A 16,255-nucleotide genomic window follows, 5' to 3' on the forward strand; every position below is an offset into this window, starting at 1 on the left:
ACTCCGACCTGTATCTTTGCTTGCATTGAATTTATAAAAATAAATGAGATGCTATTTTTTCTGGATCTCGCAAAATTGGGCCGTTTCCTTTTACCTCCGCTCATGCGCGCGCAAATTTAAATTTCCAAACTTGACGAATTAACGTCTTTACGCGTTGCGCGCGTACATGAACAACTTCAAATGCATCTCGAAAGCCGAGACGGCACTGATATTCGTGCAGTATGAATTTTGCCTGGAATATTTTCTTCACTACAGTCATTACAGTATTTATTTTGGGACCAACTAAGATTTATAGTCAACGAACAAATTCGACTTCATCTTCATTGGTTTGCAGCAGTGCAAAGAACTGTGAAACTTGCGTGCGCGATTCTGTCTGTTTCTGGTGTGAGGCAAAGCTCTTATGCAAGGTTTACGGCGCCACAAACAAAGAAGTAGAGACGAATGGTTGCGGAGAATGGAAGTGGAAAAGTTGCGACAAGCCAGAACCACTAATAGTACCCATTGTTAGTGCTGCGATTTCAGCGGTCTTGATTATCGGTAGGTACTCAGCTTTTGTATTGATTCAATCGCATGAAAATAACCCATAAAGGTAATGTTACACGGAACGCGTTTTAACGTTAAAAGTTGCGTTGCCGTATAGCAGGCGGACAAGAAATTTGTTGCTGCAACACATTTCAAGCCGTCTTTTTCCCCAAAACTTCATGTTGCCAAAAAAATTGTCTGTGCGCTGTGTTGCGCTAAAAATTGTCCCGAATATAACCCCCTCCCCCATGCAAATCTCAGACTCAAATATCCTTCCGATAATAAGCTCTACCCCTTCCCCCCCGGAAAAAGTCCTTTGAATAAACATAGCCCTGACAGTTTATCACGTACATTACAAAGTACGGTTTCTTGCTAGAGAGCCGTATATAAGGCGAGCCTAACCTTGAAAGGACTGTTACAAAAACATTGCCGCGCCGCATTGCGGAAGACGCAAATGTTAACAAGTTCAGTCCCGCAGCAAACATGCTGCGGAAGCAAATTTTGCCTTTCACAAGCAAGAAAATGTTTTTGAATCAAGCAAAACCAATTTTGCTCGACAAAACAAGCAACGAGCCTCCCCTTCTGGCGACCGATATAAACAATGTTACGTTTCCGCACAATGTTACCTGGTTTGAGAGTTAGCTATCGGCTCCAAGGTTACGAAAGATTTAACTCCATACAGTTGGCACAGTTTGTCAACTATGTTGTACCTAAGAGAGCATATGCCCGTTTTCCAGCTTTTATTTCACCCGCCGTTAAAAGCGTTTCTTTATCTTTTCGCCGCGGGTGAAACTATTATAAAGCAGGAAAAAGATTCTGCTCTCACTCGCTAGTCTCGCTGCATCTTTTCCTCTTCAAAGGATAACAGAATTTCATTTGAGAGATTTAGCTTCGCGTTTACGGATAACGCCAAACGGGAAACGTCAAGCCGCTGTTTGTTCTAAAATGCATAAACTTGTGTACACACTTCTCTCTCAGTTTTTTTCGTGTTTGCTCGATAGTTGTCGCCGACTGGGTGGAGATAAGCTTAAACCAAAAACACTCATTGTTTTACATCAAAGCGAAAATTTCAGCCTCGCGTTTGCCGTTTGCCGTAAACGCGATGCTAAATCTCTCTATTGTTGCGCAAAACTTCAATCCTAGCATCATGTTAAAAATTCCGTCTTGCAGGACTAACACGTAATTTCAGGTTTCTTACCTTAATCGGATTGCTAAATTATGGACTGCCGTTGGCAAAGTAGCTTCTCCTCGAAGTTTTTCTAGCGCCACTACATTGAAGACCTTTCTTCGCTCATTCAGCAAGTTTGGTTTCTATTGATCTGTTCTTGACGTAGAAAAGACTTGTACTTGGACAATTGCAAGGGACTTTCCCTGTCACTCGGAACAATGCGTCCCGCCGGCCTGGCAACTACTTTTGTCTGTATGCTTTTTAACTCGTGAGTGCTCGCATGCGCAACGAAGGAGTTATCGTTCACTCGCTCGTTTTAGACTTTGTTATCATACAACTTTGAAGCCTTATTTTGCAGTTTAACGCACAGAAAAGCCAATTAAACACGTTTCTGACATCTACTTAGAAATATCTGTCTACCGCAGCAAAATTTAAAAGTTACGTGTATACGCAAACGAGGACAATTATAAACCGCATTTTTTCCTTGTTTGTAAGTGCGGCCGTTCCATTTCCATTCATTCTGCCATCGTCAGCAGATTGTGCAGATAACAACAAAATACTATTTTTAAACCCCTCGACACATTCCAAAAACGAAATAAGTTACCAAAGAACGTGAAACCAGACACGTTTCTGACATCTTCTTAAAAACATCTTTCTTCCGCAACAAAATTCAAAAGTTATGTGTATACGCAAACTAGGACAATTATAAACCGCATTTGAATTTTTTTCCTCGTTTGTAAGTGCAGTCGTTCCATTCATTTTGCCTTTGTCAGCAGATTGTGCAGATAACAACTTAATAAGACCGAAATAAGTTACCAAAGAACTTGATTGCTGTTTATTCTGTACGAGTATTCCTATTCAGGAATGATTGCGGAAGAAAAAGAAAAGAAACTATGGGATGGAGTAAACGATGTCTTCAGTTGAACTGAAGTAAATTCGGGGGTAGCACAACCTACAGACATACCTGTATTTGAGCCGAGGGCTACTTTGCTGTTTGATAAAATTATTGCAATGCTGTGATCGCTGCAGAAGATCGGCGAAGAAACGGGCGGCCATTTTGTTTTTTTACATGCCCGGAAGTAACTGGATCACGAGTCACGATATATCGAAGCCAGAATATCCTTTTAAGGATGCAATCCCATATTACAATCTAAATATTCTTGTTCAGGTTTAAAAATAACAGAATATGAGGAATAAAAATTCCGGAAGAGCGAGGAATTCTGGAAACGTGAGTAAATTCGGGGCTTGCACAACATACAGATAAACCTGTATATGAGCCGAGATTTCTACGCCACTTTTGTTTTATGGAATTTAGCTACTTTGCTGTTTAATAAAAATTGTTGCATCGCTGTGATCGCTGCAGAAGATCGGCGAAGAAACGGGCGGCCATTTTGTTTTTTAGGTAAATCACGAGTCCTTGTATATTGAAACCTGAAAACACTTTTAAGAGTACATTCCTTTAGCACATTCTGGGAATTCTTGTTCAGGTTTAAAATAAAAATTCCGGAAGAGCGAGGAATTCTGGAAACGTAACACTCTTGACGGCAATGAGAGCAATCTCGTTCCCAAGAGGCTGCGTTCCTTTCGGTCAGCACCAAGAAAGCTGGCTAAAACACGCGCGGGGTCTGGAAACGAGAATGCAGTGAGAGCCAATACATCGGCGCACGCGCAACTGTCAGGGTGGAACATCAAGAAATCTCTTCTCTACCCGTAACTGCAAGTTTTTGGGCTGTTTTCTCAATATTGCGACCAGTAACATGTGCAAAAAACGGTAGCAAAAGTTGAGGACGAACAATTCTTTGTCCTTGTGAATTCTCAGGGCTTTGCGAAGCGCAAGACGTCATCGAAGGCAAGCTTGTTGGATTCAACGGTTCGTTAAGGACATCTCTCGTGGGGCGCGTGCGATTTGTCCGTCAAAACTTTCCCAAAAGGGCACATTCAGAGCGTATTCCAAACCATATTCAGTTCATTCTAGAATCGGAAGCAAAATGAACTGAATGCTATTCCGTTCATTCCAAAAACGGAAAAGGTTCCAAAGAACACGATCACGTAATATTCCGAGTAGTCCTGCATGCAACTCGTCGCGGGATTTTTGCTTTCCCGCCATTACAAAAGCTTTCAAAAATATCGCAACAAAGGGCTTCTGTTATTACTAAAGAAGTTTTGTTAATAAAAAAAATTCAGCTAGCCTTCCGAAGATGAATGCGATTCAAACAGATGAAAACAGTTTCCTCAACTCTCCGACGGTATTTAAAAAACTTCGGCGAACGATTTTAAAGTGCTTCTCATCAACGCGCGCATGCGCTTGGCGTGACAAAGTCCCTTTAAGTAGAGTTTAAAAGTTTCAATTAAGCTTGAAAGCATTAATCTCGCCGTAAAGTCAAAACCGCTTGCCAAACGTAAAGCTAAAATCATTGTTTTTCTTCCAGTTTTATTGCTGTTCATCTGCATAAAAAGAGATCTCTGGAATCGCATGAAGAACTCGCGACTTTGCGACAGATGGGATAAAGAAGGACTCTTTGAACAAGAAGAAAGACTAAACAGAAAGAGAAAACACAAGAAAACACAGAGCAGCAAGGCGAAGAAATTTGCAGAAAAATATAAACTTAATGATTCCGAAACTTTATTGTACTCACCTTGACACGTGACTGACTCGTTCCCAGTCCCTCTGAAAAGAGTAGGTAGAGAGGAAATTGGGACCGAATAGTGAGCACGAAATATGACTGGGGACTGGGACGAATAACTAATTTTAATGACTTTAAAGTAAAAAAACTTAAAGTAAGATAGTAATAAGTTGATAATTACTTATTAGATAATACACCTGGTTCGCTTACTTTCCTCTTTATGATAAAATAACTTCACAGAAGTCATGTGTCTATGAGATCACTATCTTGATATCGCAAACTCACTTTCAGAAAACGTTAAAATTACACGCAAACGCTCGTAACACAAATGTAACTGTGGAACGAAAAGTTGTAAGAAAGATGTCAGTTATATTTTCCCTTTAATTTAAAACTAATTTAAAATTGTACTGGTCTATCTAGGTACTGCGTTTGTTTGCTTCTTGAGCAAAGTTCTAGTTGTTAAGGACAAACAATGATTTTAGCACAAAGGGCTCAAGTTCTACAACAACCAGCGCGGAACAATAACAACAGGGACTGAGGCAATAATCGGCTGAGGGGGCTTTGGTGTTACACTCTTTATAAAAACCAAAGAAATGTATTGACCTTCGCGCGCGTTTCATTTTCACGTTTGCTTTCTGATTTTAACTCTTCGCCGACCCAACTGTCTGAGAGTCTGGAACAAGGTACTTCAATTTCCCATTCCTGTCACCTTTTCTAATTAACTATTACTCTCCGAAGAAGAGGTGGATAGTTGACAATTATCCTGCAAAATCGCGCGGAATATCGCCCGATACTTAGCCGACGAGGCCGCAGGCTGAGTTGGCTAAAATCAGGCGATATTCCGCAAGATTCAGCAGGATATTTGTTTTATTGCTTTCGACACATTGATAACAAAGCCCAGTGTTATTGACAAAAAGCTGGAGAGGATCGTTATTTTGCCATTTTTCTCCCCGACACACGAAATTACGTATATTGGTATGATATCTGTTGACTACTGACGACAAATATTCAGTGCACGATGAACATATTTGAAGAGTGTTACAATGTGTTGAATAATAATGCTGGATATTTACCAATACTGAGGTGAATTATTTAAGTATACACCAAGCCAGCGCTGGGTTGGTCAGCCGCAATTAGCCACCGATATATTGGCGAAAAACTGACACGCGCGCAAAATCCAGGACAATCCCCAGCGGTGAAAAGCAAAACAAGTGTTACAATTACCGCTAAGAATTCTCACTCTTTGGAACTTTTCATTTTTTGAAAGTTTAAACTAAAGTTTTGACTATCCATACACTACTTCTAAGAGTATCCATCCTGCTCTACAAAAGGATACGGTCTACGCTACCTACACTCATCTGCCTGAAGAACTTATAACACATCCAAAATGTCTACACTTGAAGCTTCAATGATCTGCTTCAACATTGGTGAAACGCAGCAATCACAGAGGGTTTATATCCAACCAGTCGCCACTCGACTCCTTGAAAATACATCGAGGAGTGTTTGTCTTGGATGATAGCGGATGAACAGACACTCGCTGTTCATCTCACGTTTCTCCTTCGTCTTCACTTTCGTCAAATCGTATGTGACTTTGTCGTTGCACTTGAAGTGCTTCTGCTTTTCTTGCGACCTAGATATCAAGGAACCAAACTTAACTGAGAAAAATTGAGAACAGATGGTAGCTGTAAGTGTGACTGAGGCTGGGTAAAATATTCTTTTGATTTTAATAATATTAAAATGTCAGCCATTTTGCATAGGGTCCATAGTTTGTTACAGTATGGCTAAAGACCAAGGAAAGAATGAAAAAAAAAAAAACTGCATAATGTAATCTAAAATGTGTATGACTCTGACTCGTAAAACACGTTAAAAACAAGACGTTTATCAAAAACTTAGCAAGACGTTTCGGCCGAAAATCTTCGGCCTTCGTTGGTTTAAAAAATGACAAATAACGACGAAAGGCCGAAGATTTTAAAACGACGAAGGCCGAAGATTTTCGGCCGAAACGTCGTGCTAAGTTTTTTGATAAACGCTTTGTTTTTAACGTTTTTTTCGAGTCAGAATCATACACATTTAAGATTACATTACGTTCATTCCTGACTGCAATTTCAGTATTTTTCATGAGATTGGTCTGCAAATGTACCTTTTCAGTTCCCCTTTTCTTTTCTCTCTTGGAATTATATGTAGCCACGCGATCAGCATTTATCTTCTCCCAATAATCCTTCTCTGCCTCTTCTGCACAAAAAAACAAAAAACAAATAAAATACATCACTTTATTTAATCTTCAATGTATTTAGCGCAGAGCACTATTAAAAAATTGGGGACACTTTCCAGAGCAAATTGGAATTTAGAGATGCTGCTTTTTGAGGAGAGGGGAAAACCGGAGTACCCGGTGAAAAACCTCTCAGCGCAACGACGAGAACCAACAACAAAATCAACCCACATATAACGTAGAGTCCGGGAATCGAAACCGAGCCACATTGGTGGGAGGCGAGTGCTCTTGCGTAACTGCACGAGGTAGAGTTATAACGGTTGACTCCACTCATGTCCAATATACACAAACGGCTACGAATCGTCAAAACACCCTCACCAATCGTACCATTGGTAAAAGATTACGATTTGTCAAAGACGCCTTACGATTGGTACCATTGGAACGAATGGTAAGCTCCTCATTCGATCGGAATTCCATTGGTGAAATGCATCTCATTAACACTTGTAAGCCGTGGGAAAACGAATGGTCGATTGGTACCATTGGTACCATTGGTACAAATGGAAAAGTAGCCAGTCGATTGGTTACGATTCGTACCATTGGAACGAATGGTAAGCTTGTCAGTCGATCGGTATACCATTTGTAAACTGCATCTCATTAACTGGCTTGTGAGCCATGCGAAAGCGAATGGTCGATTGGTACCATTGATACAAACGGAAAAGTAGTCAGTCGATTGGTTACGATTCGTACCATTGGAACGAATGGTAAGCTCCTCAGTCGATCGGTATACCATTTGTAAACTGCATCTCATTAACTGACTTGTAAGCCATGCGAAAACGAATGGTCGATTGGTACCATTTGTACCATTGGTACAAATGGAAAAGTAGTCAGTCGATTGGTTCACCATTGGAATCTGGATCTCAAGACAAACGTTATGACTTGAATCTTCCTAGATATATAAGCGAAATACCTCGTTCTTTAATGCATGAGCCGAAACAACATGAAACAAGCGCACTACACATGAATCTATCTCGTTCCTAAATCCACGAGCCGAAACAAGCATGCTACACATCAATATATCTCGTCCTTTAATGCACGATGAGCCAAAACAAGCGCGCTGCACATGAAGATACCTCGTTCTTTAATCGATGAGCCAAAACAAGCGCGCTGCACATGAAGATACCTCGTTCTTTAATCGATGAGCCAAAACAAGCGCGCTGCACATGAATATACCTCGTTCTTTAATCCATGAACCGAAACAATCGCGCTACGCATAAATATAACTCGTTCTCTAATCCATGAACTGAAACAACTGCTCCAAACAGAATATAACTCGTTCCTTAATCCATGAACCGAAACAAGCGCGATACACATGAATACAACTGGTTCTTTAATCAATAAACCGAAACAAGCGTGCTACGCATGAATATTACTGGTACGTCGTTCTTTAATCCATAAACCAAAACAAGCGCGCTACACGTAAATATACCTCGATCGTTCTTTATCCATGAACCGAAACAAGAACGCTACACATGAATATACGAGTCATATTCATGTGTAGCGCGCTTGTTCGGTTCATAGATTAAAGAACGAGTTAAATTCATACGTACCGCGCTTGTTTGGGTTCGTGGATTAAAGGGTGAATTATATTCATGTGTTCCTCGTTTGTTTCGGCTCTGGGATTAAAGAACAAGGTATATTGATGTGTAGCGCGCTTGTGTCGGTTCATGGATTTAAAGAACGATTTTGATTTATGTGAAGCGCGCTTGTTTCGGATCATGGATTAAACGCACTTGTTTCGGTTCATGGACTGAAGAACAAGGTATATTCACGTGCAGCGCGCTTGTTTCGGTTTATGGATTAAAGAACGATTTTGATTTCTGTGTAGCGCGCTTTTTTCGATTCATGGATTAAAGAACGAGTTTTATTTATGGGTAACGCACTTGTTTCGGTTCATGGACTAAAGAACGAAGTATATTCACGTGCAGCGCGCCTGTTTCGGTTTATGGATTAAAGAACGGCTACCGGTAATATTAATGCGTAGCACGCTTGTTTCGGAATAAATAACGAGTTGTATTCATGGGTATCGCGCTTGTTTCGGTTTATGGATTAAAAAACGAGTTATATTCATACGTAACGCGCTTGTTTCGGTTCATGGATTAAAGAACGAGTTATATTCATGCGTACGCGCTTGTCATGACGTTTGTTTTCAGATGCAGATTCCAATGGTTAACCAATCGACTGACTACTTTTCCATTTGTACCATTGGTACCAATGGTACCAATCGACCATTCGTTCAAGTTTCAAACGGCTTACATGTGTTAACGATATGCATTTCACCAATGGTGTACCAATAGAATGCCAAGTCACTCTATTGGTACCAATCGTACCATTGGTACCAATGGACGAACGAAATCCCACTGTACTCGAACCGAACCATAGCGAAAATAGTCTAAGTCCCCTTAATGAGATGCAATTCACCAATGGTGTACCAATGGAATGCCAAGTCACTCTATTGGTACCAATCGTACCATTGGTACCAATGGCCGAACGGAATCCCACTGTACTCAAACCGAACCGTAGCGAAAATAGTCCAAGTCCCCTTAATGAGATGCAATGCACCAATGGTGTACCAATGGAATGCCAAGTCACTCTATTGATACGAATCGCACCATTGGTACCAATGGACGAACGGAATCCAGCTGTACTCCAACCAAACTGTAGCGAAAATAGTCTAAGTCCCCTTAATGAGATGCAATTCACCAATGGTGTTCCAATGGAATGCCAAGTCATTCTATTGGTACCAATGGACGAACGGAATCCAGCTGTACTCAAACCGAACCGTAGTAAAAATAGTCTAAGTCCCCTTAATGAGATGCAATTCACCAATGGTGTTCCAATGGAATGCCAAGTCATTCTATTGGTACCAATCGTACCATTGGTACCAATGGACAAACGGAATCCAGCTGTACTCAAACCGAACCGTAGTAAAAATAGTCTAAGTCCCCTTAATGAGATGCAATTCACCAATGGTGTTCCAATGGAATGCCAAGTCATTCTATTGGTACCAATCGTACCATTGGTACCAATGGACGAACGGAATCCAGCTGTACTCAAACCGAACCGTAGTAAAAATAGTTTAAGTCCCCTTAATGAGATGCAATTCACCAATGGTGTTCCAATGGAATGCCAAGTCATTCTATTGGTACCAATGGACGAACGGAATCCAGCTAAACTCAAACCGAACCGTAGCGAAAATAGTCTAAGTCCCCTTAATGAGATGCAATTCAGTGTACCAATGGAATGCCAATCCATTCCATTGGATTCCGTTTGTGTGTATTGGACAACACTTAACGGTTGAATCTCTTGTCTTGCATTGTTAATACACCGTTATGAAAAAAGCTGTGTGCAAACATTGTCAGGGAGATTACGCTACTTAACGCCAAAAAATGATAAATATTCATCGTAGCAAAACTGTAGTTTGCTACCCGGAGCAGAAATTGGTTTGGTGTTGCAAACAAAAGACAAAATGCATGGCTTAACCAAATGGATTCAATAAACCAGTTTGCCTCTGGACTTAATTTCCGCCGGTCTTTCAGGCTGCCTCTTCAGCACTGGCGTTTAGCTACGAATTCTGTAGCATGAGTAAAAAGACGGGGGTGGGGAGGGTCGAGGCGAGGTAATTTCACCTACCCCACCCCTGGGATGGGATGCAAGTCCATGGCGTTTTTTGTCCTACCTTTGCCAAACAAGGTTCGAAGCAGTTGAAACAACATCTAACTAGAGTTTACCTGTAAGTTTTTCAAGCTTAACTTCATCGTTTGTTGATGACATTGCCTTGAGGACTGAAGAACAGTTTTCCGCTGTGTAGAAGCGAACATAACCCTGAAGATAAGATGAGTAAAATAAAGCAGTGAGGCGCAACAACAGCAGCAACACATCTTTTTATTTAAACATGATCAGGTTTAAAGCATGGAAGTGCTTGTGGGGTCGTGTAAACTATTAGGTTAAAACTACAAGATAACAAAGATAGCGATACGTGGGAGTAAGGGGATAAAATGAAAAACTGAAAACAATTGTGTATTGAATATTGAAACCTAATAACATTTATAAACGGCGTGATGTCTGGGGAGTGATTGTACAGACTGGACGTTAAAGTCAAGGTCCTTAATGTCATCCTGGAATGAAGTGTTATTACTGCAGGGAAGCCAGAGAGGAGGGGAAGGGACCTTGGCAGTGAGGTCATAGACGAGAGAGCACAGGTAACTCAAGCTCTTGGAGTGTTTGAAAAGACCTTTGTAAGGGCATTAAATAGGAGAAAGACCCTCGCAGTTATTTACCCAACGTAAGTCATCGCGGAACACCAAGTTTCGTAAATAACTGCAAGGATCTTTCTTCTATTTAATGAAATAAAACGAAGGGAGAGGCCAGATTTCGACGCACAGAGCTGCATCGGCCATCCTCTAAATTTTGAGGTCTTCCCGCAGGGCAAAAGACTTTTTTTTATTCCACTTGTCCATTGGACGAGTAACGTTCAGATTCTGGTTGTCCGAAAGTTAAATTAACTAGTCCGAAAAAATTATTAAAGTGAATAACAAAATGTCATAAAAAACCGTAGAAATTGTATAATCTGTTTTGTCCCAAATCTCTAGTATTTATTTTAACAGTTTTTTCAATTTATGTTGTTCTTTGCACTTTTTAATACAACACCATTTCATACAGCACAGACACATCGGGGATCACTCACATTCTTTATACACGACTTGAAAAAATGTAGCACATCGATGAGGCATTAAAACTGCGATCTAAGATGACTCCTTTGACTCCTCGTCGATTTTACGGCTTATTCACTGTAGCGGCGCCTGCTCTGGTTTTTCTTCGTTTTTAGCTCGTTGAAAACAAAAGTAATGAGAATGGCTGTTCTCGTGACTCACAAGAGAATCCGTGACGGCGAAAACCAGTGGCGGATGATCCACCATAAAGCCGGCTCGCTTTATCGGCTACTGTCGGATACTTGCGGCACACAATGCAGAACATTTCATTCTTATCCACGTCAATTTTAACCCAGGGAAATTCTTTTTTCCATGTTGGTTGGAATTTTGAAATTCAAATTTCTTCATATTTTTTCACAGGTTTTATTACTTCTTTAATAATCACAAAACTTGCCACAACGGTAATCGCCTCGTTCAAGTGTTAATGAAGCCTTGTCTCAAACGAGGTTGTCATTTCCATGTATGGTATGTGGATCCCAGTCATCATTGGAACAACAGAACCGGATATTCTCGGAAAACAGAAGCAAAAACGGGAAAGTTACCATGAAAAGAAACCAAACTTCGCGAAACTCAGGCTAGTTTTAATGTCCAAGTAGAAAAGAACATCTTTTTTTAGGCAAACTCTACTCGTCCCGTAGGACAAGTGCTTTTGGAAATCCACTCGTCCGAGACACGAGAGTACTCGTCTCGGACGGGCGGACGAGTGGAAGTTTTTTGAAGCTGAGTTAGTAATCAACACATGTTAAAAACAACAACCAAGCAAGTCTGAAATTTTTCTTACCTCAGAACTGTCTTCTGTCAAATCCAAATAAGCTACAGGTGCATATGAAGAAAACGTGGCCTACAAACAAGGAAGATCTCATTCAAAAACTACAACAACGGTGTACGAGTAACTGCCTAAGACTGAGCTGGAAATGCGGCTCTAACTTTTGAATCTACGGATGAAAACCCAAGGTGTTACAATCTAAATGAAAGCTACTGACCAGTGCTTTCCTCAGTGTGGTCCCATTTTACTAGCTGTGCAACCTTGGAGTTTGTGAATGGAGTTCTAAAGTGTGATCATACAGATCAAAGCTATTTAACTGTTCTTCCTTGTGGTGCTGTTTATTGTATTACATTGTATTAAGCTCGCTGTGAATGTAAACATATGAAACTCACTGTGCTGTATTGTATGGTATGGTCAACTTTTTAGTAAATGAATGAAATCCTGAAGTGTGACCATTCAAATGAAAGCTACTGAGCAGTACTTTCCTGTGGTGCTGTTTATTACGCTGTTCAAGGTGGTTCTAACTTTTGAGTCTCTAGATATAATCCAATGAAAGCTACTGAGCAGTACGTCCCCGTGGTGCTGTTTATTTATGCTGCACAGGGTGGGGGTCCAACATTTTAGCCAACAGGTAAAATCTTAAAAAGCAACAATTCAACTGAAAGCCAAAGAGTAGTTCTAACAACACACCACAATGCCAGAGTTAAAACTACAATACTATCTCGGTAAACAAACCAAAACCAAACAAAACACTACACCTACCCTTAATTCTTTCTTGGTTGTACCATGATTTTGACAGTGGAACCTTAAGACCACCCCAGGCGCATATGACAGTTTTTTCACCTCCCTTTTTTGCTCATGTGGGTCTTTGGACGTTTTATTGCTATTCTTCCCTGTCGCAGCACTAGCATGTAAACCTTGAGATTGTTTCTTTTCCTGGCTTGCTTCTTGGTTTGTGTCAGGCGAAGATTTTGCCTGTAATTGTTTCTTCAAATTATTCATAGCTTCCCGTTGTAAATTCTTGTATTCCTTTTTTAGTTGTAGCCATTCCAACCTGCAACAGAAGTAACCATCTAAGATTTTATCTATACAAAGTTTTAGCAAATTTAAAGAATTGAAAGTTTAAGGCGCTTTTAAGATTTAAATTACTAAAAATAGCCTTCAAATGAAAGTTAATATCTTCCTCGGAAATCTTTAGCAATTTTCACAACCTTTGGTCAAGAAATGATCAGAATTGAACACACTTTTCACTGTGTGTTTTATAGTACAAAAGAATTTCATCCACACATTTAAATGGTAGAAACAGATGATACGACTGAGTGTCTCGGGAGGGGGGAGGGGGGGGGGGGGGGCTCCCATATAAAAGTGATGGGGTTAAGGACGGTGCCTACTAATACAGAAGTATTTTTGCGTGGTTTACGACTATGCGGGAAAAGCAGATGTTAGCAGGAGCTATTGGAATCCAAGAAGAAAATTGGGGGTAACCATGCATTTTTCAGAGATAATTAAGCAACAATATTTCTAGAAAGGGCCAAAATATAAAGCAATGTATGACAGTTTTTTTCCTAAATTGAAGCTTTATTATCTCTGAAAAATGCATGGTTACCCCCAATTTTCTTTTTGAATACCAAGAGCACTTGCTAAGTTCTTCTTTCTCTGCATAGTTTTAAACCACGCAAGAATATCCCTGTATTAGCAGGCACCACCCATAGGAAACCCGAGTATCTCGAGATGCGCAGAACGTATGTGCAGTAACAAAAGTAGGCACCGTCCTTAATTGTAGGAAATTTTAAAAAGAATCCTCAAATTGGGTAAAAGGTACTAGAATTCTGTCTTGTGGGTGTGGTCTGAACAATTGCTTACTCCTAAAGGGGACCAAATTAGTTGGCTGACATTTACTTCCTCTCATATTTTTCGCCTTTATACCCTAACAGGTTCCACCACACCTCTGATGGAAGTCATTTTTTATTTTAGCACTCTAAAGGTACCAAAGCACAAATTTTAACCCCTAAAAGGTACAACGATCACCCTGCCACTTCTATATGGGAGTCTCCCAGAGGGCTCACAGGAGTAGAAGTCAAATAAAGTTCACTGTACTAACTTGGAAATCACTCGCAGATGTGGTAATCTTGTTTCCTTCTTCTCCTTCTTTTTCCGTTTCCTTTTCTTGTGTTTCTTACTCCCCTCGGCTGTTTCATCCTCGCCGCTTTCCACAGCACTGTTCTTAGCATGAGAATCAGAGCTCTCACTCAATCTCTGTCGTTTCTGGTCTACACCTTCCTCGTTACTCGTAGACTCATCGTGTGATCTTTTCCGTCCCAGCATAGATGTCACTACACTCTTTCCTTTACCAACACCTGCCGTTTGCCCATCTTGCTCCCACTGGACACTCTTTTTAACCCTATGGTCCTTCCCCTCACCACCCAATCTCTCTTCATCATCTTTAACCTTGTTACCATCACTTTTCTTCAAATCCTTACGTTTCTGTTTCACATCTCCATGTTGCTCTGTGTCCGGAGAATCAACTGATGATTCGCTAATGGTCCTCCTTCTTTTTCTTTCTTTGTGTTTTTGCGTGTCAACTTCTGATTCACTGTGTGATCGCCTTCTCTTTCCCTTTAACACCTTCTGCTGTTCACTCGACTCATCTGCGGTGACGCCATTTTCACTTTTTTCTTCTGGTTCAATATCTTGCTTGTGTTTCCCTCCTTTGCTAAAAATCTACATAACAACAACATATCTGTCAATGTCTAGCTGCACTGGGTGGGCAGGGGGAGGGGGGGTTGGGGAGAAGGGAGAAATATGGGTCAAGTACCTCCCTTCCCTCCCCATTCTTCCTGAAAATGAAGGGCTGAGAGCATAAGAGACCCAAATGACTTTTCAGATTGCTTTTTGCTGTTTTAGCTCAGATTCAACATAATTTTTGCATGAGGCCTTGAATTCATTCAGGAAACGTTGCTCCAATGTATTATCCACTACTTTGCGCTTCGTTTTGTAATAAAAATGGAAATCTTGTCCATAATCATAGGTTTTTATTGCAAACAAAGTGCTAAGCAGTGGATAAAACATTGGAGCAAACTTTCCTGAAGGAATTCAATCAATGTTTGGGATAGAAATTCTGTGAATTCAAGCAAATACCTGGACTGCTTCTTGAGCTTCCTTGGCAGATTCAAATTCCACAAAAGCAAATCCTTTGATCTCTCCTGTGTACCTGAACCTTGGTATGCTACATGTGACAGAAAAAAGAAACTAGCTTTTTCCATCCACTCAGTTTTATCCCTTAGAGTGAAATTTTTTCTTTTTTTCTTTTTTGTAGTTTTTATTATTTTTTCATGTTTACATAGTTTCTTCTGATTTTTAACTTTCATATACTACAATTCAGTGAACTCCACGAGATAGACATTGTCAGAACAAGAACCCTGATTTTTAATTTTCATTTTAAAAAGAACAAGACATTTTTAAATATTAGATAAAGATGAAGACAAGGTCAGAAACGACTTTGCCGCATTAAAAGTTAGCAAAATTATAAAGACAACTAATCCTGTGATATACAAATTTTCAAAGAAATCTAATTTTTTTTTTGTAAAGAAAAAAAATGCTGCTTCTGTTTCTCTACTCTTTCCTTGAGTTTCAGTCAGAACTCTCCCTTAGAGTGAAATGTTTTACATGGAAATCCCTGGTGCAAATGTACGACAATGAGTTTCTTGGTAACCTTTCAGGATCTGTGTAAGGAACTCACACGATCTTGTTGAGGATCTTTTAGGGCCATGACTTTGTAATCTTCAAAGATCCTTGAAGATCTTGCAAATTATTACAAAGACCTTGAATATCTTGCACAGATCATAAAAGACTATGCAAGATTTTTTAGGTTCTTATAGGGTTGTGCAACAATATTTGTGGATTATTATTTATTGAAAGGACCCTCAAAGATTTTTGAGGATCTTACTAGTTGCTGTTAACCCTTTAAGCCCTAATATCAAAGAACAAATTCTCCTATCTTGTCCCCATACTTTTCTTATAAAAGTACTCAGAGAAGTTATTAAAATATCAAGGAAATTCACCTTGGGTGATCATGTCCTTAATTCTCATGACATCAGGAGTTGAATAGGGATTGACATTACAAGGAGAAATTTGATGCTGATCATTGTTAGGGCTTACATCATTATTACATCCTCATCAAATCACTGAGTATCTGGA

At 40.1% G+C, this 16,255-nt stretch overlaps 2 protein-coding genes across 4 annotated transcripts in view; one reads left to right on the top strand and one right to left on the bottom strand.

Annotated features, from left to right (window-relative positions):
* On the top strand, positions 1-4,836 carry LOC146481962 (uncharacterized). Its single transcript, XM_085108138.1, has 2 exons — positions 1-537; positions 4,120-4,836. The coding sequence occupies exons 1-2, from the start codon at positions 222-224 to the stop codon at positions 4,329-4,331; spliced, it is 528 nt and encodes a 175-aa protein (XP_084964264.1). The 5' UTR covers positions 1-221; the 3' UTR covers positions 4,332-4,836.
* Positions 4,292-16,255, bottom strand: part of LOC146481963 (la-related protein 7-like) — a 23,416-nt gene continuing 11,452 nt past the window's right edge. For all 3 annotated transcript variants that reach the window (XM_085108098.1, XM_085108099.1, XM_085108097.1), the window contains 7 exons: positions 15,197-15,284; positions 14,160-14,779; positions 12,821-13,112; positions 12,074-12,133; positions 10,312-10,405; positions 6,455-6,546; positions 4,292-5,944 (listed from right to left, as the gene is read on the bottom strand). In XM_085108098.1, the coding sequence (XP_084964224.1) occupies positions 5,861-5,944; positions 6,455-6,546; positions 10,312-10,405; positions 12,074-12,133; positions 12,821-13,112; positions 14,160-14,779; positions 15,197-15,284 (1,330 nt within the window). In that variant the 3' untranslated portion in view covers positions 4,292-5,860. The remainder of the gene's footprint in view (positions 5,945-6,454; positions 6,547-10,311; positions 10,406-12,073; positions 12,134-12,820; positions 13,113-14,159; positions 14,780-15,196; positions 15,285-16,255) is intronic.

Source organism: Pavona decussata, unplaced genomic scaffold (assembly GCF_977016875.1).
Source record: "Pavona decussata unplaced genomic scaffold, jaPavDecu1.1 SCAFFOLD_48, whole genome shotgun sequence".
Lineage (NCBI taxonomy): Eukaryota > Metazoa > Cnidaria > Anthozoa > Scleractinia > Agariciidae > Pavona > Pavona decussata.

Coding starts and splice junctions, on each gene's coding strand:
- LOC146481962 (XM_085108138.1), top strand. CDS start 222: ATGAATTTTGCCTGGAATATTTTCTTCACTACAGTCATTACAGTATTT. Junction 538..4,119: donor TTCAGCGGTCTTGATTATCG/GTAGGTACTCAG, acceptor TTTTTCTTCCAG/TTTTATTGCTGTTCATCTGC.